Genomic DNA, 27209 nt, shown 5'->3' with positions numbered 1-27209 from the left:
GACCTACAATGACTCCCTACTTCCTATAATTTAGAGTCTAAAATTCTCAGCCTATCTTTCAAAGCTCATCACAATGGGAAGATGCTTTTTCATGCATTCAACTCTTAATTATTAGCTATGTGATCCTGGGCAAGTCATTTAATCCTGTTTGTCTCAGTTACTCATATAAAATAAACTGGAGAAAGGAATGGTAAAACCATCCCAGTATCTCTGCCAAGAAAACTCCAATGGAGTCACGAAGAGTCAGACATGACTAAAGTGACTGAACAACTTATATTTATAGTTTTATCACCTTCTACTTTCTGTGTTCTCTTTAAAATATTTTTCTCAATTTCCATTCTGCCAACCTTCCCTTCCCTAACCTAATACACACGGCTTGTTCTTTCTCTACTCTATTCTTTTTGAGGGACTTTTCTCTTTACCTGTAATGCTCCTCTGCATTTTTACTTGTCAAAATCTTACAGATCCTTCCAGGTTGGGTAGCTCAAATCCCATCTCTTAGAGTTATTACACTGAGCTATTCAGGCAGCATGCGTCAGATGAGAAAGGAGCTCCCTGCCAAGCAGTCCCATGTACAATTCCCTTTTAAGGAAGTGAAAGTCCTCAAAGTAGAAGCATCAACCTTTATGTCAATGTGAGCCTCTGTGGGTTGAAAGTGGTATTCAATTTATTGTTAAAGTATTGCTTATCTAGTAGCTCTGTGTTCATTTCCTTTTTTCAGGGAAACATAAGTTGTGCTATAGATCCAGGGAAAACTTCATACATCCTTGTGGAATGAGAGAATGACTAGAATGTCAGGCATTTTCCTGGGGCAGTCCCAAGTTTTGTTCACAGCTGAAGTGTAAGCACCATACTTGATGTTGCTATTAGTCTGAAATAGGGCTTCTTAAACTTTTTTCACTTGCAATCCCTTTTCATCTGATAAATTTTTATGTGATGCCAAATACATCAATAAATAAGATAGGTTAAAAATCAAACATGTATTAATGATAAATTGTAATTTCATGACCCCTTACATTCAGTTACAGGACCTATGGGGTCACAACCTACAGTTTAAGAAGGTTTGGTCTAGAAGACTTTAGGATCCTGGGGAAAATTTAAAATCACTCAACAGGAAAGAAGATTGTATTACTAGGCTTCTGTGAGTTCACTGTATATTTTCTGATTTTGTTTAAGGTTCTTCTGTATCCTTTGGGTTTTCTACATTTTCTTCAGGGCATGTAATGGAGAATTTCTTATACTTAATAAATTTAGATGTTGCCTTAATTGTGTTTATATGAACTGAGGATTGATTTCCCCGTATCTATAGAAATCTAGACACAATCTATGTTCAAAGACTCTCCCAGACTCAATTTTGGGTAACAGCATAAAGAGCTAAAAGACATAATATATATTCCTTACATAATATGAAGTCCATTAAACCCAGAACTTGAGGTGCAGAACTTTGAGGGTTACAGAAGGTAACAGAACAAATGGGGTGAAAGAGTAGCAGATGGACAAAAAAACAATAAAACCTAACCAATTCAAGAAAAACCTGATAAATCTAACATTCCTATTGCCAGAGAATCAATTATGACATTGATCTCAGTCTAAGGGAGTAAAGTGTTAAGGCATTTCCGAGTCATAGAATGCAGAGGAAAAAGTAACTTAGCTATAATGTTAAGTAGTTCCCAAGAAAAAAGCTGCAATCTAAAGTTGGAAGTTTATAAATGAAACTCAGAAAGAGACATTTTCTATAAGGGTCAGGAAGGACTAAGATATTGGATTTGGTAAACCCAGGATGACACTAAAAATCCTGATAGTAACAACAACAATACAAATTGATGTTTTCATGAAATTTAACATTTACAAAGTGCTTTATATATATCATCTCATTGGGCTCTGAAAACTGTATAGAGAAATTTTTAATAACCACATCTCTGGGGGGACAGGAAAGGGGAAGAATGTACACAGAACATATATTTATATTTAATCTGCATTATTAATACTTTTTATCATTTTCTTAAGGCTAGACAATCAACAAAACAATAAACCAAGCCCTGATTTTTAGCATCTGTCAATTTCTGAGATTTAAATGCCTAATCAGAAAATTTAACAATCAGCTGGGAAAGATCTGATTTAAATTGGTTCCAGCACAGCCACATTAAGATAGGTGATATTACCCTCATTTTCCAGAAGAAGAAACAGAAGTTCAGAGAAGTGAAGCATGGTTATACAAGTAAATATCAGAGGCAAGTTTGAAATTCTGGTCCCATCTAACTCTATGTCCAATATTCTTCTCAGTACACCTCTCAAACTTAGGAGACTGCCATACTTGATTCTGGTTTTCAAATGAATAGCTGCCCTTTTATCTTTAGATATCACCTGCCCTGAGGTCCTTCCCTGGATAATGAAGTAGAGTTTGCATTCTAAATGTCCTATGAAGAATATCTTACTTTCAAGTGACTTCCTACCAATGGGGAATCATGGGCCACTCAATTACTAAGGTCACAATTTAAAGAGGAGGATGCTCGTTACACTCTCTGGCACTGACATAACTGATAAGCAGGAAATAAAAGGAGACTTGGATTTGAAATTTTTTCCATAGAGATTTTGCATGTGAGATGATAACAGAACATCCAAGTTAAATCATCCTTTGGCAGTTAGAGATATGAGAGATGGGAATGAGAAAGTGCTCACATTTCATTATTATTCAAAACTAATTTAATTGGCATGAAAGTAGATTTTTTTTAGATGCCGTTGCTAACAATTTAGCCTATTATCATCAAAAAGCATTTATTAAATGCATAATTCCATACAGTACTGACCATAGATAATATAGTTCTGGTCCTTTGCTTCAAAAGTTTGCAGCTTAAGTCAGCAATTAAAATCCCTTCTTTCTTTATGGACGAATTCTTCCAAGTTATATAAAGTAAGACTAAGAAGGATTATGAAGCAGCTGACAGAGCTGATTGAATATCCTTTTCCCAGCCTTCCCTTCACAGTACAAAATAACTGAGAACAATCCATTGCCTTATTAAATCAATAATAATGATTCACATTTAGATAGTACTTTGAGAGTTACTTTTCCCTGAAGAGAATTGAAAACAAAGAAGAAAAGTGAGGAGCAATAGAGAAAAAGCACAGAATATAGGTCAAAGCCTGGTTCCATCATTGACCACCTATGGGGCAGGTTACTCCTCTTCCTAAGACCTCTGCCTACTCCTTGGAAAAAAATGAGGGCTTTGAAGAAGATATTAGCTCTAAATCTATTATCTTATAATTTACTCATGGGTCTACACTAGAAAGCACTACAATTAAGATTTCAATTCTGTTTTCTTTATTCCAAGTTAGCTCTGCTTTCACTTTACCCAGATGCCTCAAATATCACCCTGATTTGGAACTGGACTGTCATTTTGTTAATGCAAATAATATTTTTAAACAATATGGAAGATAAATGAGAGGATGAGGAGAAATGTATGTGAGCATCTAATATCCCTGTCTTTTTCTTTAAAAAGATATAATTAATTATAATTAATTATTTTGTTTTCTTTCCACAAGGCAACTTCCTGTGAAGGAGCAAAACTTTTTTTCTCAGTACAAAGATCTTTAAGCATTAACAATGCCCAAATCATCCTTCCCATTTCTCTGATTTTTTTTAAAGACAAAAAAGATAGCCAAAGGGATTTCACCCATTTGTTTATATATTTTCATATTATATTATGATAAATGTTTATATATTTATATGTAAATATGTACTATATACATATGTATACATATATAAAATCAGAAATTCTTGAAATACAAATTTTTTCTAATATATTTCTTAAAAATTTAAGCTTCCAGCCCATTGTACCAGTTACTTACTTGTAACTACTCAAAATGAAGCTTGATTTGAACTAGAATCTTCCTGATTCCAGACTGTGCCACACAACTGCATATACTTTCTCTATAATGAATTTTTTTAAAAGAAGTTGTGTATTCTATGCAAATCCTCTTTTCTTGAATCTTTTTTCTTTTCCTTATCTAAGATACATATTTGCTTTCTTTTCACCTTTGTCTACTTCCTTTCCTCCCAAACCACAAACAGATTTAGAGTTGAATAAGACCTAGAAGCTGAGCTCTTCATTTTATAGAGTGGGAAACTGAGGCACAAAAAATTAGTGGTTTCCTTAGGCTCGAACAGCTAGTGGTATTTCAAGCAAGATTTTAACCAGGTCTTTCTGATTCCCAAATTTAGTACTTAATTCATCACACTGTGCTGTGGTTTCTAAATTTCCAAGATAATTGGTCCTTTAGGGAAAGGTATATTTCTGACTTAGTCAGAAAGGGGACATATGGGAGCACACATATAATGAAAGTTGTACAACTTAAGAGGATAAGAGTGGGGACGGGGGGGGGGGTAGGCAGGGACCAAGATAAGACACCTCTAAAAACTCAAATGGATGAAACAGGCAATCTGACCTGAGATTTACATTGGGTTTTGACTATTGGGAAATAGAAGGAAACATAAACATCTTCATAAAGTATGAGAAGGAAGACAGGGCCAGAAAAGAAAACTTTAGAGTTTGAAATAAATACAGCTGCCCATTGCCTCCTCAATGATAAAACTCTTCTGTTTGCCACTTAAAGCCCTACATAATCTGGCACCAAACTACATTTCCATTATTTATCTCATCTTCCAATCTAAGTACTTGTCCTCTGAAATACAGAACATTATATCTCCATTTGGAATACATTCTCTCCTCATGTCTCCAACTTAAAATACTTGGATTTCCTCACAAAGTCTTCTGACCCTGAGTTGTGTGCATGCTGCATGTTCATCTATTTTTCAGTCATGTCCTAGTCTTTGTGACCCTATTTGGAGTTTTCTTGGCAGAAATGCTGGAATAGTTTGTTATTTTCTTCTCTAATTCATTGTACGGATGAAACCTATGGTTAAAATAGGGTTAAGTGGTTTTTTCAGGATCACAAAATTTATAAGTGGAAATTAAATTTGAACTCAGGAATATAAGTCTTCATAACTCCAAGCCTGGCATTCTATCTACTGCACGACCTAGCTGCCTTATGTGTATATGCATATGTATGTATACTCTTGATGTGTTTTTCAACAGATTTTTGCCCACACTACTATTTATTTATTGAAAAGAGCATGTAGCTTTACATCATATTTAGTAGAACCAAACAAGCTGTCATTTTAAAGCCCTTAGTAGTCAATTAAAAAAATATATCCACTATAAACAGTAGTTGGGCAGGTATTCCCCTTAAACCAGAATTCTGGCCATTTTCTGGAAGTTGAAATCCCAATGGGGACCTCCTAACTCCATGCTCAGCATGCTGTCCATTTCCCTGCATAGCTGTGCTTTTGTATTATCTTCCCCCATTAGATTATAAACTCCTTGAGGTCAAGGATTGGATTTTTTTCCTTCTTCATTTGTATTTCCACTTCTTACTTAGCACAATGCCTGCCACACAGTAGGATGGCCCAAGCCAAATAGATAGAAAACTGCAGACCTAAGATTTAAATCCATTTTTTTCCTGACTATTTAAAATACAGCATTCTTCCTATTATACCCCTATTAAGAAGACCTGCAGCATACAATAAAAGAGAATTAGAAGAACAGATCCAAAGGCTTATAAAGCAGCCAACATTTTTACATAGTTCCCAGTGCCAGAAAGAGAGAAAAGAAACTAGGGGCCTGAAGAATTCCTCCGCAAGGATCTGCATGGATAATGGAGAGCAGCAATCAAAAAAACTGACAATATTGACAATTGAAGGGAATGTTTGCTTCTCTCTCTTTTCTTAAAAGTCCCAGTTAAGCAAATTTATTCTTCAATAGATTCATGTTGTTAAATGAAGCATTTCTGACCCCATTTATCATTTTCTTGGCAGAAATACTGAAGAAATTTGCCATTTCCTTCTTTAACTCATTTTACAGAAGAGAAAATAAGACACAATTAAGTGACTTGTACAGGGTCACATAGCTAATAAGTATCTGAAACCAAATTTTAATTGAAGATGAGTCTTACTGATTCCAGGCCTGGAATTCTATCCACTGTGCCACCTAGCTGCTGTTGAGCTTCTATACCAAAAATAAAAATAAAATAATAGAAAATACATAAAATAGGTATAATTCTTTAAAAAATTGTTTTGTTATAATTAGCTAGGCATAGTAGTAGATAGAGTGTTTACAATCAGGAAGATCTAAGTTTGAATTCCACCTCCAATGTTTATTTATTGTGTGATCCTAGACAAGATTCTCAAGTCACTTAATTGCTCTTTGCCTCAGTTTCCATATCTATAAAATAGGAATATATTTATAATATACATAATAGGAATAAGACCTACTTCATAAATTTTTATGAAGACAAAAATATGGACATTTTATAAATTGACATTTTAAGTATTATTTTAAAATCTATACAACATAATATACATTGATTTGAACTTCATCACAACTATGTAAAGAAGATAATACAATTATCTCTATTTCACAAACAAAGAAACTGAGTCCAAGAGAGGTTATAAATGCCTTATACATAGTTACAGAGCTAGCAAATGTCAGAAGCTGAATCTATAATAGGGAGTTAAAAGCACACTATCCTATAATTCTTTCATGATCCTTACATCATATCATCGTCATCATAGCTAACTTTTATATAGAACCTACTATGGGCAAGGGAGTATACTAAGCTCTTTGTAATTATTATTTTATTTGATATTCACAACAATCCTGGGAAGCAGATGCCATTGTTATCCCCATTTTAACAATTGAGGAACCTAAAGCAAACAAGTTGAGCAACAAGTTCCTCAAAGTAAAAGAATTAGTAACTGTCTGAAGCTGAACTTGAACTCAGGTCTTCTTGAGATTAGACTTGGCACTCTATATAATACACCACTCAACTAGTCCTATATACACAAAATGAGACTATCCTTACTAGTGTGTCACTAGTTTTTATCATTAGCTTTACTACTCCATGGATCTTTTCATGTTGTAAATAGAATATAAATTCCTTGAAGACACAGTTTTTGTTTCTCATTTTGTACTTTTATCTCCTATTCCTATTATAATCACAACAGTTTATCATTGTTGTTGTTGTTCAATTGTTTCAGTCCTGTCCAACTCTTTGTGAGTCCATTTGGAGTTTTCTTGGGGAAGATGCTGAAGTAGCTGGACCTTTCCTTTGTCGGCTCATTATATAAATAATATGAATGAGGAAAACAGGGTTAAGTGATTTAACTCACATAGGTAGAAAACATCAGATGCCAAATTTGAACTCAGGAAGTTTTCTTCCTGTTTTAAGCCAGATACATAGAGCTATCCATTGCAACATCCAGCTAACCATAATAGAAAGCTAATAGATACATGTTAAATTGAATTTAATTAGATTCATCATAATCTTAGAACAACAAAATTTGAAGGGGATTTGAAGGTGTACATATATATTTATATGTATATAGATGAATACACAATCACTTATGTATAAACATATACTATATATGTATATAAATATGCTTGCACATACACACACATATGCCCCCACACAATCTCAAATGTATCATGATGCCTCATACACAAAAAGGAGTGTTAAATACATAGAGACGTTATGGCTCTGAGCCTCAGTTTTTTCATCTGTAAAATTAAGGGATTGAACTAGGCAATCTCTAAATCTCAAGTTCTAGATTTCATGAGCCTTCAGAGGAGCAGATGAACTGATCAAGTAGCAGCAGAGAGATACATGTGAATAACCTAAGTACTGCTGTGATAATCCAGAAACACTTTTTTTTAAAGATCCAGAACAATTAAGCCTTCTATAAAAACTCAATGAAGAATTTATGGAAAGTCATGGATAAGAATTACACAGAATCTTGAAATTCTGCTTGAATGGGTAATGATCTTTATATCCATTATCTGCCTTATAATTTGGCTTCAGTTTAATTACTTTAAAAGCCTGCCTAAATCATAGAACCAACTCTTCAAGTTAGTTTTATAGCTAGGTTATTCCTTCATGCAAGTCTTACTCCATTGATTTGTCATGATGTACATTCCCTAAAACTGTGAAAGTAAACCATAATCTCTGGCAGACACTATTGATTTGGAAAATTTTGAATATGAATTCCATGATTGAACGTCTGACTATTTTTCAGGAACTAGACCAGCTGTATTTAAAGAGGTTCATTCTGGAATTGACTGAAGGATAATGAATCAATCATAGGGATTTATGAAGACCATCTACTAAATTGTATCTGGATTACTATCAGCACAAGTGGAAGGGATATTACTTACATAAATGAAATTATGGATACCTGGATATTAAACCAAATACATCAATTATTTTGCTCTACATTTGATCTAATAATTTTAGGTATAGAGATACAAATGTAGGATTTGTAAGGGCAGGTATATAGCTACAGAATAGCAGTAAAGAAATCAAAGTTTCGGTCCTTTCATTTTTATAGCTTTTTTTCAGTATGAAGCTATAAAATTCACTGATCTTATTAAATGTGTGTTGTTTTTCCATCTGAGAAAGAACATAATTCTTCTAAATTTATGGTCTATGAACTTGAATGTTTTAATACTTTGATAACTGCATTCAAGTATAATTGGTTTCCTTTATAATCCTATATATTTTATTTTGTTCCATTTAAAAACATTATTCTAAGCAGGAGATCATGACACAAAAATGATTAAGAGCCATTTTTCTAAAAGTAATCTGTGAACCAATGTTTGAAAAGAACTTTGAACTGCTTTGTAAATAAAAAGAATATTATATAGATATGTTTGTATTTATATTTAATTGGCTCATCCATAAAAAGATCACCAATATTAACAAACAATTTAAAAGAGACAATCTTTGCTTTTTCTGAATGCCTCAAATTTCACTTCTGTAAGGCTCCCACTTAATATCTTAAGTACAAAACTTAAATCCCCTTCTCACTCATTCATTCATAAAATAAACACTGCATGCCAACTGGTTCACACATAGTATCAACTAAAAAGAAATGTCTTTCAAAGGAAAACATGTAATTATACAGCTTGCTTTCAATTTCCTCCAATTCCCAGGGAAAGTGTGAGTGGAGGGATAGATTAGTAATTTAGAGAAAGAGTAGGCCATTAAGGTTAGTAAATTGTTTCTAATTTCCAAGAAGTATTGGGAAGCAGTGGGGGGGGGGGGGGGGAATAGGGAAAACAGGAAAAAGCAGCAACACAACCAGCCCAGAGTTTCATCCAAGAAGTGTGGCAAAATTCAGCCTTAGCATCAAGATTAAAGTCAAGAAGTAGGCTGCAAGAATAAGCAAACCAAAGAATTTCACTAGACTGAGCTATTTTGGTGGCAGATATGCTCAAGAAAAAAAGGCAGAAGAATGATATCAAAACATTTCAAAAAATCCCCCAGAAAAGAAAAATAAAACCATAGCTTGAGCACAAACTGAACAAGAATTCCTAAAGGATACAGGGAAGATGTTTTTTTAAAAGTTCATTTAAAAATTATTTACATGAGAATCTTTGAGAAAAAAAAAAGAAATGAATAAAAGCTATGGAAGAAACAATTAGAAAGGGGATTAATATCTTGACACAAAAAGGTACAAAACTTTTCCTAAGCAACACAGTATCTAAAAATTATAACAAACCCAGAAGAAGCCAAAAAGAACCAAAAGAAATATTAAAACACAGGCAAAACATAAAAATGGAGAAAATGGGAGATATCTCAGAGAAGAAGCAACTAAACTGCAAAGCAAATTGAGCAGAAACAAATCAGAATAATTAGATAATTTGAATGCAAGAAACAAAAAAAAAAAAAAAGAAGAAAGAAAGAAAGCCTAGAAATCATATTTCAAGAAATATAAAGATTTCTTAGAACCAGAGGGCAAAGTGAAAATAGAAAGAATCTACCAGTAACTTTCTGAAAAAAATCTTAAAAGAAAACCACCAGCAAATTATAACCATATCTAGAGTTTCCAGGTTAAATAATTATATATATATATATATATATATATATATATATATATATATATATATATATATACATACATATATATATACATACATATATATATACATACATATATATATATATACACATATCAACATATACACAATATGTATATAAAGAAAAAATTTAAGGAGAAACACCTAAAATCCCACATGATGTAGCAGCTGCCAGTATAAATTAAGAGGGGATAGCTTAGAATATGATATTCCAAATGGCAAAAAACATGAGCTTACAGTCAAGTATCAAGAAACACACCCAAAAGGAAATATTAATTTTCATAACCTTTTGTATGAGCAGTGCAACTCTGACCTTATAAATCTTAGTTGGAATAGAATCTGCACCAGGTTCTCTGCTACATAAGAGGAGCTTAATGGCATTCAAAACCTCTTCTTCAGTTGGAAGTTTAGCTAGAGATGAATTGATTTCAACCTGAAGTATATAGTTAGTGGCTTCAGCATTGATTGATCTTGGTCTGCTGAGAACACTATGGAAGTTTTCAGCCCATTTCTTTAAGATTTGGCCTTATCACTAATCAATAGGACTCTTATCAGCACTGAGTAGTTGAGGTATACCATAGGTTTTTTGGCCCATAAATAGCCTTCAGGGCAGAATTTCATCTTTTTTTCTTATTGAAGATCAAAAATCCTGCATCTCTCTAAATCTAGCTTGTATTTTATTTTTTGTTGGAATTAAATGCTGTCTTCTTAGAAATGGATGAGCTATGCTACTAGTATATCCTGTGGAATTCTTATTTTTCATTTAGCAGCTTCTGAATTTCCCCAATGTTTTCATCAAACTAGTCTTGGTGTTTGCAAGTTTGGACCCAGATGAGCAAATACAGTTCTCTGGAAGCTGCCCACTCCTTTTCTGCTCCACTGTTGCCAACTATGTCTTAGATTCAGCTTTTTCTCCAAGTCATCAAAAACCTATTTCAAAGTCCTCTGCTCTGCTGACATTATGTTTTCTGATAGTTGTCTTGTCTTGGGGCCGGGAGTCCAATGCAAATATTTAGCTTAGAGAGGTGAAGTTGACAATTAGCCCAGCATTCTGCCACAAATCTCCTTTATCACTTCCACATACTATCTTTTTATTCTCCATACAATGGCAGTCTATTAAATGCCAATGTTTGCTTTGAGGGTGCATCCACAAAGCTTTTATTTCATTTAGGTAAATGGAAGACACAGTATTTGTGATGAAGTCATGAGACTCACAAATCTTCAGTAGTGAGTTCCTTTTGCTGTTTTCAACTCCATTTCTCCCAGAGTCCCAGCTATGTCTGATAGTCTGTGCCTACTGTAGTATTAAAGTTGCCCAGAATTATGTTTGTCCTCCTTTGGCAAAATAATGATGAAGGTCATCAGATTTTCACAAAATTTTTCTTTGATCTCATCAGAGTTTGTCATTGTGGGAAGCTTTCTGGAAGTGCCAGTGACAATTTCATGTCTTTCCCCTATGTTCAAGTCTACTGGATTTCATGTTGTATATAAGTGTACACACATTCCATGTACTGATGGTGAAAGGAATCATCTTCACAAAATGTTTTGTACATTTTATTTTTTGTGTTTCAACTTCAGGTTTGGATCCCTGCCTGCCACAACAAGCAAGCCAAGATATTTTAGGGTCACTTTTTTCTAGCCTCTTCCTTATGCCAGAAGGTGAGCAGTGGGGTCCTTCCCCCTTTGACGTAGGGAAAAATGATGAAATGGTATGAGTGATGTCTTTTAATTCTCAGATAACTTAGATGTAAGTGAGGCAAAGTTGCACAAAGATGGCCTTATTCTCTCTTCTAGAGCCATCTGTGTTCAGTGAAAAGGCAAAAATCAAGACCACTTATGATGATCCAGGACACAATGGATGACCCTGCTGTCTTCAACATTTAATCAAGCTCTAATCACCATAGCACCTGCTTCAGCTGCCTTTGTGGCCATTGGAATAAATTGTTCTCACCTACCCATTCTGCTGGGAGAAGATATACCTAAGGTTGACATATCCCTAATTCAGTTATACTTCTGAGACCTCTCAGTTACCTTCAACCAGGGTTAGTCCATCTGTCAAAACATTTTATCTCAGTATAGCTACTGAGCTATAGTTTTTAGAACCACAAATTAGTGAAATAAATCAGATACCAAAAATGGAAATCAGCCCTCATACCAGAGGTACTAATTTTCCCTAAATACCCTAATCCCAAGCTGGTGGGATAGATTTACTATTAAGTATGTCCAAAAGGATTTGAGTTGCATCTTTCCAAAATAAGAAATTCAAACTATCAACAATAAAAGAATATTCTAAATCATTAATGATAAAAGGTCCAGTAAAATAACTCTAAGACTTGGAAAAATGAAAAAAGATCAAAAAGATAAATGTTGGAAGACCTATGAAAAGATAGTATATCCAGGCATAGTCTGATCTCTACTTTTTTTTTTTTTTTTTTTTTTTTTTTTTGGCTGACTTATTTACTCCCAATGAGCCATGGGAAGTCCCATCGCTATATTGCTATAAATCAAGCTTTCTCTCAGAGTTCTAGTAGTAACACTGCAATGGCGGAGGAAAAAGGAGAGAGAAGATTCATTACTACTATTTGCCCCTTTATCTCCTGAATTCCAAGTTAAATGCAATCCATTACCATGATTCCCAGAATGGATTTTAAAAAAAAATTACTAATGACAATGCAAAAAGCATGATAGTTGCATTTACTTAGTCTAATGAAAAAGCAGCAATAATCAAATGTCCCAACTATTTTATTACAGAAAAATTTAAGAAAAATTAACACATTACTGACTACCCATAAAACTGGATCATGTTCTCCTAACAATAAATATGTTATTGAAGAAGAGTGGTCACATATTTATAAAAACTTTAAAAAGAAATACATAAATAAGGAAATCCACTTGCTGGGGATACAAGATTTTATTTCTTTGGTCCCTGCAGAAACAGAAAATTTGTACCATATGAAGTTGATTTTCTGCTAGCTGCAACCCTTCTCACAACTTTTCTCATGGATAAAGCTGCTACTCTTCTACTCTCAAGCCAATGAATCGATGCCAATTTCTTTTCATTCACTCTTATTACCAGAAAGATAAGGAACTAGGGCCATGGATACAAAATGAGGCAGATGTTGGCAACCATTGCCAATATGCTGGATTATTTTATCAAACTGCACTTCTTTGTTACAAAGAAGGATTATACTAGAGCCTGAGGAGGAAAAATCAGTGGAAAATGACTAATTTTTTTTCTTAAAGAAATATAAAAGAAACTATTTTTTTTAAAAAGGGATAGACTACCTCTACCTTAATCTTAGAGAATTCATAGCAGTCATGTCTACTTATTTAAAATGTTTAATTGGAGACATACCCAATGTCACCTTAGAAGAATTAAGAGAAGAAAAGCAACTAAGTCATTGTCAAATAAAAATTAGGCCAGTCCTGAGCTTTTGAAATCGCTCACAGAATGTAGTTATATACCATTACTGAAATGATAGCTCCAGAACTTTACTACTGAGACAGCTGGAATGCTTCATAGAAATTTCAGGAAGCCTAGAGGCTTTCTGAATCATATGTAAATTAGAAGAAAGAATCTGCTATTTTCTGGGTGAAAAGTGACTATTTTTATGACTTATTATTAGTAAACTTTTGGCAGGGCTGCCCCTACATTTGTATGAAGCTCTAGGAAAATCACAGTATGACAACTGATTCGTGTTCAATTGGGTTTCAATGACCACCACGAGTATCTGTAGCCTTCAGGTTATCTATTAATAGCACCCAGTCATGTAACTGCAGTATAGTTTTAAGAAATTTCATTTTGTGTATAATTAAAAAGAAATTCACATAAGAACAACAAAACCAAATGATCAAAATCAAAATTGGGCTATCTACATTTGGAAATCTATCCTCTCCTTTTCATTAGTTAATCAGAACAATGAAAACAGTTAAAGAGGGATCACAATCATTCAAAGTTCACCCTGAATATGTCTGGGAATGGATTAGTGATGCTTTGAATTAGTTAGCTATCTGGGCCCTATCTGGGCCCACAGTACTTGTATGGTCATAGTGAGCTATCATGGGGGATATGTTAGGCAATTTGAGTTACACACACACACACACACACACACACACACACACACACACACACACACACACCTTGACCATTGTTTTCTGGAAGGATTCTTGCAGATGTTATGGGCCAGAACTTGAGACAAGGTAATGCTCTTAGTTCAACTAAGCATAACATCTGCAAGAATACTAACATCTTAAAGGTGTGAACTCCTTTTACAGGTGTGAACTAAGCACATTACCTTGTCTCAAGTTCTGACCCATAACATCTGCAAGAATCCTAACAGTTTTCCTTCAGACCCAATGGAAATCTCAAGGGAGCCCACATCCTGGGCCCAAAAGCATTGGAATACCAATGGTTTTGGTCTTGAAAAGCAAACCTTTTAGGAATATGATATGATTTTACCAGTGTAAATGACATTAAAGAAAAGCAATTACTATCTACTTTGCCACAGCACTCTTAGGACTAATACATTAAAAATAGCACAATTAATTCCATTTTGCCTTTATCTGTCATTTTGTAAAGTTAAATTCTTACTTCTTGTCAATTACCTGATCATGGAAAAATCACAAGAGAGAAAAGTCAAAATACTACCCTCCCCACTTTATCTCAGTGCCTCCTGATCCCCTCCACTGATAAGAAATCTGATGTCTCAATTCCTACAATCCTGTTTTTATACTCCCTTCAATTATATAATGTAAAAATCAAGATTATTGGTCCTTTGTGATACTGAGATCCTTGAACCCAATTTGTTTCTGAAACCATATGCAATGCCAAATGAATGTCTAGATGTAACCATGCTATGTCTTTATTCTACCATAACTTTAATGGTGACCATGAAAGGACTGAGACTGAGAGTCTTCCAATGATGACCAGATGAAGGAATACCTTATGCCACTCTGATAATATTTCTATCAATGAACCTCCTTGGCAAGAACGTCTTATGCCAAAAACTCCTCTTCATCTCAAACCATATCCAGATTGCTTACCTCCTTAGAAGTGAGCAGTCCCTGACTAAGGTATCATAGTTACCAGCTCTAGTAAGCCAACCAATATCCCATTAAATAATTTCTTATTAGTCTGAGATCAGGGGAATCTTCCTACTCAGAAGGGGATAACAAAAAATAGTGCTCTCAAATTATGTAAAGGCTGTTCTAAGATAGATAAGAATTTCAAAAAGCCCCAAATTTGGACTGAAGGAGGGACTTTAAATTATTGCAAATTAAAGTCTTTGAGATTGCTTTTAGAAAAATGTACACATTGACTTTTTGATTAAAATTTCAGTGGGAAATAAGAAGGAAAAATTTCACCAGAAAATGCATTTATAAGTCTATTTTGTAGTCTGTATTTTGCATCTTGATAAATCAAACTAAGTTATTCCTATAGCTTAATCATCCAAAGGAAGAAGAGTGCAAAGCGTGAACACTTTTCTAAAGAACTTTCAAAATCCTCAGAAGATTGGAGATTGTGGATTTAAAGACAGGGAGGAGGGAATAATCTTTTAGTCTAGTCTGCAGATATTTGTGACACCATAAACTAGAGAATAAATATGTTTTCTACCATAAATTTTCAAATTGTAGTTTGAAAGTTTTATAACTGTTGAAATAGCTTACTGAGATTTGGGATACCACTCTGTAGAATTTCGTTTAAGGAAAAATGAGAAATAAGATGAGAAGAATTTAAGAAAGCACTGAAGTGTAAAGATCATAAGGAATCAGAGCATAAAATGAAAGGTTAGTTTGAAAGTTGATAAACTTTATCAAAGACTATTGGAGGGATATAAAAGGAAGACAAAGAAAGAAATAGGATAAAAGGAGAATGGGTAGAAAAGATGAAATAACTTAAAGTCTGTTTGTACTAACAGTATGAATGGGGGACAGAGAAGGGTTGAAAGAAAAGGGTTTAGAGTTTTGGGTTAAAGATTTGAGAAAGATTTGATCCCATAGAAAAATGCCTGTTCACAATTTTAGACAGATAATGTTCTATCAAGTTGTAACATTTACCAAATGGAAATCTTAGAAGTACATTACTTTAATGGCCTTGCTTAACACTGTCTTTGGAGGACCATTCCAAAAGCATAATCCAACCATTAGTGCCTTCCAGGTTCCAAAGCAAAGGGGTTGGGAATGTGAGGCTGAGGGTTTCCTGGGATTAAAACTGCCAGGCTTGAAATCAGGAATATTAATCTGCTCAAATTCTCAAACATTTACTAGCTATATGACCCTGAATAAGTTGCTTAACCTTCTTTGCCTCAGTTTCCTCTTCTGTAAAATTAGCTGGAAATGACAAACCACTCTAATACCTTTAACCTTTAAGAAAGCACAAAATAAGGTCTTGAAAACTTGAAGACTAATTGACTAAACAATTTTTTTTCTAATGGGATATATTATAGGCTGTGAATATATTTAATAACAAGTTTTCATAACTGGAAAGGAAGTGAAATTATTTTCCTTTTTTGAAATCTTGGATAATTTTAAGGGATAAAGGGCTCAGTTTCCAAGTCAAAAATTCCTCAGGAATTTAAAAAAAATTCTTCCTTCAGACTCAGAATGGCAATGTCCACATCAGGCATAGGAGCTACATAAAAATAAAAACAAGAGGTATATGACAACTGAAATTCTCTAAAGTTTTCTGTGAATTATGGATTCCTAACATGATATTCTTGCAGTACAACTGTTAATAGTTCCTGTTAATTACTGTTAATAGGATCAGAAACTTCCATAAGGCTTGAGCTGGTTTTAAACAAGTGAATTTATTATTGGAAAACTAAATTTAGGAGATTGGAGTAAATTATATTGAGTCTTGCTACTGGAAGATTTTAGCAGAATTACCTAGGAGTATTTGCAAGTGACTAGGATAAGCTCCTTTCAGAACTGTCCTGAGAAGTAGATGTATTTCTGAATATTCAAAGGAAAATATTTCCATGGACTAGACCAACTACTCATAACATCTGAGACTCAAGATGAAATGTGTTGATTAGATGGACATCGGGAGTAGGTTATAAGGAAACCTGATGTTGATCATTGTTGATCATCATTGTATTGCTTCAGCTTTTTATTTCATGCTGTTTTATGCTTGCTGAATTTTCTTGATCACTTTGGTTTTCAAACTACGGCCCACAGGCCAGATGCAGCAGCTAAGGACGTTTAAGCGGCCAACAGGGTTATGGCAAATGGGCTGAGGGGGGGACACAGTGTGAGCTTTTGTTTTTACTATGGTCCGGCCCTCCAACAGTCTGATGGATAGTGAACTGGCCCCCTATTTAAAAAGTTTGAGGACCACTGGTTTAATCTGTAGTCTGAATTAATTTATCTAAATAGTCTTTAACAAAATTCCTCTCCTTAAGATATTTATGAGATTATTAATCTGCTTCTACTCTTTGTGCTTTTCAGCCCACTCCTCTGATGCACCTTAAAGTAGACTATCATTCTATCCAGAAAATTCTAATATATAAAGTGTTTAAATAAGTGATCCTAGCAATTGAAAACCCCAGGATCAAAGTGGAGATTTTACACTAAAAATTGCATGTGACTCCAATTTTCCTTTATCTGACATTTTTAAAAGCCAAATTCCAAATTTTTGTAAGTCACCTGATCACAGAAAAGTCACAAAGCAAGAAAGTTGCAAGACTACTACTCTCACTTCTGGCTCCTGATCTCCACTACCAAAAAGAAATTAAGTGTCTCAAATCTTATAATTTTGTTTTCAAATTCCTTCAGTTATATAATCAATGCAGAAACTAATGTTCTGGGTCTTTATGCTACCAGAAACCTCAAATTCAATGTGTTTCTACAACTACATGCATTGCTAAATAAATGATTTATGCATGTTAACTATGCAGTGTCTACATTTTACCATAACAGATTCATAGAACCTTTTGACTTGCAGATAAAACCTACTATTTGAATTGTTTTCTATACTAGAACTTAATAACTTAAGAACAAAAGTTATCCATTCTCCAATTGATAAATGGTCAAAGGATATGAACAGATAATTTTCAGATGAAGAAATTAAAACCATTTCTAGTCATATGAAAAAGTGTTCTAAATCACTATTGATCAGAGAAATGCAAATTAAGTCAACTCTGAAGTACCATTACTTCTCTCAGATTGACTAAAATTACAAGAAAATACAATGATGAATGTTGGAGGGGATGTGGGAAAACTGGGTCACTAATACATTGTTGGTGGAGTTGTGAACTGATTCAAAATTCTGGAAAGCAATTTGGAACTATTCCCAAAGGGCTATTAAACTGTGCATACCCTTTGATCCAAAAGTGTTACTACTGGGCTTATATCCCAAAGAGATCTTAAGGGAAGAAAAGGGACCCAGATGTGCAAAAGTGTTTGTGGCAGCCTTTTTTGTAGTGGCGAGAAACTGGAAACTGAGCGGATGCTCATCAGTTGGAAAATGGCTGAATAAATTATGGTATATGAATGTTATGGAATGTTATTGTTCTGTAAGAAATAATCAACAGGATGATTTCAGAGAGGCCTGGAGAGATTTACATGAACTAATGCTAAATGAAATGAGCAAAACAAGGAGATCATTATAAATGGTAACAAGATTATAAGAATATAAATTGTGATAGACATGGTTCTTTTCAACAATAATATGATTCAGGCTAGTTCCAATGATCTTGAGATGAAGAGAGCCATCTACACCCAGAGAGAGGACTGTGGAAACTGAGTGTGGATCACAACATAGCATTTTCATTCTTGTTGTTGTTGTTTGCTTGCATTTTATTTTCTCATTTTTTTCCTTTTTAATTTGATTTTTCTTGTGGAACAAGATAATTGTATAAATATGTATGCATATATTGAATTTAATACATATTTTACCATGTTTAACATGTATCGGATTACTTGCTATCTAGGGGAAGGGGTGGGGGGAAGAGGGGAGAAAAATTGGAACAGAAGGTTTTACAAGGGTTACTGTTGAAAACTTAACTACGCATAACTTTTGATAATTAAAAAGCTTTAATAAAAGAGGGGGGAAAAACAGAGGCTATCTTACTTTTCTATTTGTATCTCCAGCACATAGTATGATGCTTTACACATAGTAAGGCATTTAATAAATGTTCTTCATTCATGTATGCATTCATTAATTCAATGAAAGTGGCAAGGACCATCATGGAATACAAACTTGGACAGATTCCTCGAGTGAGACAGGAGAAAATGGTTGGTCCTTAATCCTTAACCTACTATGAGATATTATGCTGATTGTTTTGAATGTGGACTTCTCTGCAGATTTGGGACTTTTCCCACTATGGACTTAGTCTATAATTTTATGTCCTATGGATCTTTTGTCTTTGGGAACTTTGGGCTTTGTCTTTAGCTAGGCCTATTGACTTGCTTGGATCTTTTTTAGGAACCATGTCCTTACCTTCAAAGTATATTCTTTTTTATGGGCTTATTACTTTCCAGTAAGCATTTGTCCCCTGCTTCTTAATCTATTATCCACAGAGCTTGGGAACTAGGTAAAGAGAAAGAAACTTTCTGTCTGACAGAAGAAAGGCTATATTTGCAAATAAAGTAGGGCTGACTTTCACAAAGGAACTCTTAGGAAGCATAATTCATAAAAGAAAGGCAGTATAAGAGGGCTATTACAAGAAAAAAATGTGAATTTGGTTGAGTTCAAATGACATGAGTTAAATGAATAGTGTTAGTCACAGGGAGATGGGCTTTGCTCACTGACCCATCAGCCACATGTCTCTTTTATGTGTGTCAGTTCTATTCAGTGGAGTTTTAAAAGTCAAGTTACTCAGCCAATGTAATGCCCATATTGACTTCCAGTTCTCTCTTTAGCATTGTATCTGGTACACAGTAAGTGCTTAATAAATGCCTTTTCATTAACCATTCATTAATTCTTCAAGCTGAGGGTAAATTTTAGAGAAACTAAAGCCTTTCTTTTTTTAGCCTAAATATTCTCAAAAATAGATTCTCTGTCCTCATCTATTTCTGATATAAATACAATCCATTATGGGATTATTCTAATGCTCTAAATTAGGAATTCCTAACCTAGAAGTGAACTATTTAAAAATGCTGTTTGATAACTATTTCAATATAATTGGTTTCCTTTATAAGCCTTGTATTTTATTTTATTCATTGAAACACATTATTCAAGAACCTTTCCTCGAAACATCTCTGTTCTTAAAAAAAAAAAAAAGAAGAACAATCTCTTTAATTAAATTAAAAATAGGTATTTCCTATCAAGGGATCTTGAATTGTTTAATGAAATCCTTTGACTGCTTCTCCTACTTAGTCCCTCAATTGCAATGTTTTAGAATAATCATACCCACTATGCAACTTTCCAAATCTTAGAAGATACAATGTGTTTCATAAGATGCTTTTTTTAGTTTTTAAAAAATTGACAGTTCAACAATCCCCAATGATTTTTGGCAAAGACACATGAATGAGAGTGATATTAAATAACTATAGCACTAAGAAAAAATTCCTTTGTGGATAGTTACCCCCACTTCCTCTGAGTGATGGTGGTACTCATTCATGAAGTTCTACAACACACAAAGGGGATGAAGAATAATTCTTGTACTATCTGTGATATGCAGTTGGATGGATAGCCCATAGAGCTAACCTATTAGTACATGCATCTAAGACTGAAAATATACCCAAAAATGAACAGAAAGAGTTGTCTAGATTTCCTTTGAAACAGTGTATAGGTCATAGTTCTTTTACTGATCTGAAAATACTCCCTGAAACAGAAGCCCATCTTTTTAATTCCAAAATTCTTCTAGTGATATTATTGGACTATAATTCATGGAATGCTACATTCTCCAAATAAATGGAATACAGCATCATCCAAAGGACAAAGGAGAAGTGCATTCTTGGTGTTAGTGGGCTGAAACAGTAAAAAGGAGAGGCTATAGAGGAGAAGTACAAAACATTTTGTCAGAAATGGCTGTTTAGAGGAAAATATAAGCCTGTTACATAGGAAGAATAGGGAATAATGACAAGACAGCTCATGTTCCACTGGTAAAGGGCCCAAAGTTTCTTAATCTAGGGTCTGAAAAATATATAAATATATGTATATACATATATATATACAAATATATTATATATTTTACATATGTATGTACAAATTAACTATGTCAATGCAGTTGGATTCCCTTGTAATATAATGTAGTTGATTTTATTTCATTTAAAAACATTATTATGAGAAGATGCCCATGGTTTTCCTCAGACTGCCAAAGAAGTCCATGATACTCCCTCCCCCCAAAAGAAAGTTCACAACTCTTTATCCAGAGGAATGTGCATAGCATATTTGGAAGACTCCTTTGTTATGGCTTTCCAGAAGGAAAGAAACAAGAATCATAACAACATCTGGTACTTCTTGCATTGTTCAAAATGTTTTTGTGTGAAATGCAATATTTTCAAAGGAAAAGTACTATTTTAGTATAATAAAATTTGAAAAAATAGTATTAGATACACAACTTCTGTGTATCCTTTAGATTAACCTCTCTGGGCTTTAGTTTCCTCAATTATAAAGTCCAACAAGATGGTCTTTTAGGTCTCCTTAGTCTCCTTTGCTTCCTTCAAGATTCAGTTCAGAGCCTACCCTTTAATGGAAAACTTTCCCCATTGTCCTTCTTTCCTCCCTTCACTCTAGACTACTTTCCATTTCCGTAGTATAGAATCTTGAACATACATAAGTATTTGCACATTGTCTTCTTCATTAGAATGTGAGCTCTTTAAGGACAGGGATTATGTTTTTAGCTTATTTTCATCTTCAAAGACTTAATGTGTCTGGCACATAATAGGTTCTTAGCAAATGCCCATTGACTAATTGATCGATCCTTAATTAGCTTAATAGATATTAACTTTTATTCATTACAATAAATAGCTATTTATTGCTTCCCTCATGGTGACTTATACTATATTACCTTTGTATTATGTAGCAATAAATCTTACTCTTTGGGGTCCATGGAACCAATTTTTTATTACCTAGAGAGGTCTTAATCTTCAACCCCTTTATTGCTTTCTCATACTTTTTCAAAGATACTGATTCTGCTTTTCACCCTCACCCCAATTTCCAGACTACTTAACTATTCACACATCATCTTTGCTAGTTTTACTCTGCATAGGTTCACTCCATCATTTCCCTCACTAATAACTTAGAATCCGTCTTCTATGTGATTGGGCTTGAGAACCATGGATCAATCTAGAGCAAAGAGGGTATGGCTAGAATGATCCATCACAACAGAACAGCTTTGACAGAAAACTTAACAGATGAAATGATAACCCTTAATTCACCAATGTCTATTCTTTCCTTCCTAAGGGGTGTCCTTTCTGACTATGTACTAGCTCGCTCAGCTTTAGTTTCCTGCAAGGAAAAATAAAGTAAAATCAATAAATAAAACCATCTCTCGGCTCATACATTGTATTGGAATTTAATTTCTATAAATTTAACAAAGTACACTATTTATTCCTTCAGATCAGTGTTGACCTCACCCTTGTTTCCTACTGGAATTCTTTTTCTCAAGGCCCATTAGTTATCTTTAATTATTATCACATTTTGACTCCATTCATAGAATCATGGGAATGAATTATAAGGAAAATCTAGTGATTTTCATCTAGTCCATCTGGCCTAGTTTATCAGTGTAGAAACTGAGGTCCACTTATGTCAACTGTCCAACATCACATAGATATAAAGCAGGGCTTTTAAACTCAGTGCCTGTTTTACTACACTATATTTTTCTACACACACACCTCCCCCCCAAAGGATGAAGATTATACGGAATCATTCTTATAATACTTTTTCAGCTTTTGTTCCTGTGTTATAGAAAGCTTGAGGTAGAAGATGAGGTACAAGACAAAAATTCCTAATATTTTAACTTGTCTACTGATGCCTCCAGAAACAAATTTTCTTCATCTTCCTTTCTTTTCTCTCAACATAGCTTATCTCCACATATAAATAATAGCAGTTACAGTAGTAGTGATAATGGTAATAATGATGATGACAATAACATTTATATATAACATTTTTAACATTTACAAAGTATTTACAAATATGATCTCATTTGCTCTATTAATTTTTTCTAAAGATAAGCACTCCACATGTACTCCCATTCCATTGTAGCACCATTTCCTCTCAACATCTGCTTCTTCATCATGTACTCTCTACCATCTACAATTGATTTATTTCTGGGACTCTTCCATTTTGTCTCAAGAAAGACAAACTTTTCCTTAGTCTTGCAGCACCCTCTGGTGACCATCCCGATTCTTCTTTCTTTTTACTAAAGAATCTACAGCTCTTCTCTATCTCTATTCTCCCTCTTTGATATTTCATCTATCCTAATGGAAATGACTCCCAATTTATATAAAATCATGGGATTTAAAGCTGGAAAGGAACTGAGAAATAGCATTTGAACTCTTCACTTTGAAGGAACATGAGTCGCTTTAAGTTAACAATTATTAAAAGGTCCTCTAATTCAATTCTTTCTCCACCGAAATATACCATATTTCTCATTCTAATCTCATGTTCCAATTCTATCTCCAATTACCCCAGTAAAGACTCCTCACCTTGACTAAGTAAAGATTCTTCCAGGGAAGCTCAAATCTCCTGAGACACCCTGTTAAAATAAGGTCTACAATGACTTTGGAAAGCCCCCTTTCATGCAGCCTAGGAGAATGAATGTCAAGTGATGTCCACTTCTCCAGGTATTCTTCCCCATCATAAATCAGTACTAGTTAATGGCTGCTTGTCCCCTTACTTCACTATGACTTCTACTTGATCCAAATGTGAACCCTGTCAAACCTTCTGAATTTTATCAGTTTCAGCATGCCCAGTTATCTCTGTGCTTCCCTATCCATTTTTCTGGTGAGAAGTTCCTCTCAATAAAAAAAATTTGCTTCATTTTCTCACTAACAACTCTATTTTTAATGTGTTTTGTGTTTCCTTATTTTGTATTTTGGAATCTGAAGCTTCATCAAGCTTGATTGCATTCAGACACACGTTAGTTATATCTTCTTTCAGACTCCATAGCTCTACGTGTTTCAAATTAAACTTATCCCATTTCTCCTAATCCAGAACTATGTTCTAATTTCATCCCTTATCAGTGATTAAGTCATCCTCCTGATCACCCTGGCCTAAACATTAAAGTTTTTAATTCTATCTTTCCCCCCTCCATGACCTCAAAATCATCGTCAATATTATTCCTTTGTAATATCCAGTCTTATTCTGCAGGCCAATCACTCTCAATTCATTCCTGGCCTTCATCATGCAAGCTCTTTTAACAAACTACTAACTAGCTTCACTGTTCACTGCTCACCACAATCCATTTGGTTTATTAATACAGATTAATACATTTTCATCATTAATTTAAAATTATTTTTTTCTTTCCTTGAACTTTAACCTTTGGTACAACTGTTTCACTCACATCCTATTTATGGCTTTAGTTATTGATAAATGTGTTTTCACATACAGATATGATCCTGTTGTGTCACACTGTTTCTAAGGTTAGGAACCAGGTCTTATTTTTCAGCACATGGTAATGACTCATAAAAGTAGGTACTTAATAAATATTCACTGAATTAAATTATACTGTTTTCCTGCCTTACTAACTTTAATGACTGCCCAGATGGCTAATGTACAAAATTCTTGACCAGGATTCAATGATCTTGATCCTATTTACCCTTCCAGGCCTAGCTTTCACTAGTCAACAATGTTAATCTCCCTTTTGGTGCTAACCTCTGCATTTCTACCTCTAACTTTACTCTTGCTATTGTTCTTCATGCCAGTAATGGAACATCAGTATTTCATCTATCCAAATATTACCTGTTCTTCAAAATCAATTTCAACATGATTCATGAAGCTTTCCCTTCTTTACTTTCTAATCTTTCTACCATTCTATTGACCAGCCAAGGTAACATATAATCAATTGCTTCAATTGATTAAATCTTGTCTTCCTGACAAGATCTTATTTTATACTTTTTTTTTTGGCTATCTTTGAGAGTGCCTACATCATAGCTAAGCAAACATATTTTGAATTATATTTTCTTGAATTGTTTTAAAGAAGTTGCTATTCAAAGGAATTATATAGCCCCTTTTTATAGAAAGAATAATTATACTCTAACTTGCCCATTTTATAAATCCATTTTCTTTTATTTTGTTTCTTATCCCCTTACCACACAATTGTTATAAACCACAGACTTCCCCCCCTCTATTTCTTACCTATCAAACATTGCACCTCATTTGTACAGGTAGTATTACTGGGTAAAAAGCTGTTCCATATGAATGAATTTTCCACATAAATGAAATTTACTTCCATGATTTATCATTTTAAAAAAATTTACATTTATTGAGGGAAATATTTCTAAAATTCCTAAAACACTACAATCACCTTTTAATGTCTCCCACCTAAAAATAATGTTGTATTTAACTATTTTGAATTTTTTATTTAGACTCCCCCAAAAGAATGGAAACAAAGGGATGCTGAACCTAGCTTGAAACAATTTCTGAGATCCCTTGTTAAATTTTCAGTTTGAGAATTAAAAATTTAGAAATTGGCAAAAAACAGAAAACAAAGTTTGTTAGAACTATGTCTTAAATAGGAAAAAAAGAAGTTCCAAATGAAGAACCGTGTTTCTTTAGTTTCAAAGCTATGTGATAGCTATTACAGATAGTTCATGGAACTCTTTTGTTTTCCTACTAATTTCCTGCTTTTTAGACACTGTTTTTCAAATTGTTTAAATCAGTGAATAAGCTATCTCCAGAAAATATGGAACTAGACGTCTCTTTGCCACTGGATTACTTTATCATAGTTATCAAAAAGGATGTCTTTATGATGACTAGACACATTTCAATGAGACATTTACCTAAGCCTAGCAAAAATGTGGAGGAAGGTGACTATCCTGTCTCAGGCTCTGGGATGCTGATATATCTGTAACAATTCCAACTTCGCTCAACAAATGACAACAGAATCCTCCTACCTACCATGAGTTTGATTGCTCTCAGATAGTTTTACTGTCTGATCAATTATAGGCACAAAATATATTCATTTTTTTCACTGGACTATTTTACACATATAGCAGGAATAGGATATATTTAAAATTCTTGTTTTTAAATAATTTAAATCAAAGCTACATTAGTTTTTCAACATTCTGTGTTTTTCAACATTCAACATTTTTAACACACACACACACACACACACACACACACACACACACACGAAACCTAGGCATTTTTCTTATCCAGTAAATGCATTGTTCAGCACCAAGGAAAAGAATTTAAGCAGTTTTTAAGCTCTAAAAATTCATGATTTATGGGTTTTACTGTCCAACAGTGCTTAGCAATCAGTCTATTTCCTATTTCAAACATTTGTAATTCACCTGGGACATTATTATTCAAAAAGCAGTTCAAATTGAATTGGAGGGAGAAAAAAGATATGCTTACAGTGGCCAATTCATCAAATTTCCCAAAGAGTTCATTCAGAAGCTTCACCAGCTCTTGAGCCGTGCACTGGGATGCCAGACTAGTGAAGCCCACAATATCTGCAAACAAAATGCTGCAAAGAGAAAGAAGGAAACATTAGTGCCAGAGGTAGTCTCCATACTCAAAATACTCCCAACTGCAGTCAGAAATGCACACAAAGTCACTGGAGAACCCTGAACAACTTAGGATTCTGAGCTCTAATTCAATATACTTGTGACAGTCTTTCGGAAAAACTGAAGGTCTACCCCAAGTTCTGAAAGCCTCGTCCATTGGAATACTGGGAAAATTACTAGATTTGAAGTCAGAGGTACAACATCTGAAATCTTTGTTTTGCTACTTACTAGATGGGTGATCTTGAGCAGGTCACTGAACAACTCTGAATATCAGTTTCTTTATCTGTAAAATGGGGACTGGACTAAATCAGAGGTTGTTAACATTTTTGTTAAGATGTCAACATGTTTGTGTGTGATGCACTCATTTGGCAGTCTGGTAAAACCTATGGATCACTTCCCAGAAAATTTTAAATATATAAAATAAAATACATTGGATCATAAAAAAACTGATTATGTTGAAGTACAACTAACTAATTTTGTAAAGAAAATGTCTTGGACCCCAGAGTAAGAACCTTTAGATTAAATAATATATAAAGTCAACCAATTAATTAATTTTTATTGAGTACCTACTATGTGTCAGACCCTGTGTTAAATCTTTATAATCATTATTTCATTTGATAT

At 33.9% G+C, this 27209-nt stretch overlaps 1 protein-coding gene across 2 annotated transcripts in view; it reads right to left on the bottom strand.

Moving 5' to 3' along the window:
* Positions 1 to 27209, bottom strand: part of ADCY1 (adenylate cyclase 1) — a 359348-nt gene that overhangs the window by 140705 nt on the left and 191434 nt on the right. For both annotated transcript variants that reach the window (XR_012484928.1, XM_074283571.1), the window contains exon 4: positions 26437 to 26548. Coding sequence is in view for 1 of the 2 variants with exons in the window: in XM_074283571.1 (XP_074139672.1) it covers positions 26437 to 26548 (112 nt within the window). In the remaining variant the exon portion in view is untranslated. The remainder of the gene's footprint in view (positions 1 to 26436; positions 26549 to 27209) is intronic.

This window comes from Sminthopsis crassicaudata, chromosome 1 (assembly GCF_048593235.1).
Source record: "Sminthopsis crassicaudata isolate SCR6 chromosome 1, ASM4859323v1, whole genome shotgun sequence".
NCBI classification, from domain to species: domain Eukaryota; kingdom Metazoa; phylum Chordata; class Mammalia; order Dasyuromorphia; family Dasyuridae; genus Sminthopsis; species Sminthopsis crassicaudata.
This window is presented reverse-complemented; position numbering and strand designations above follow the sequence as displayed.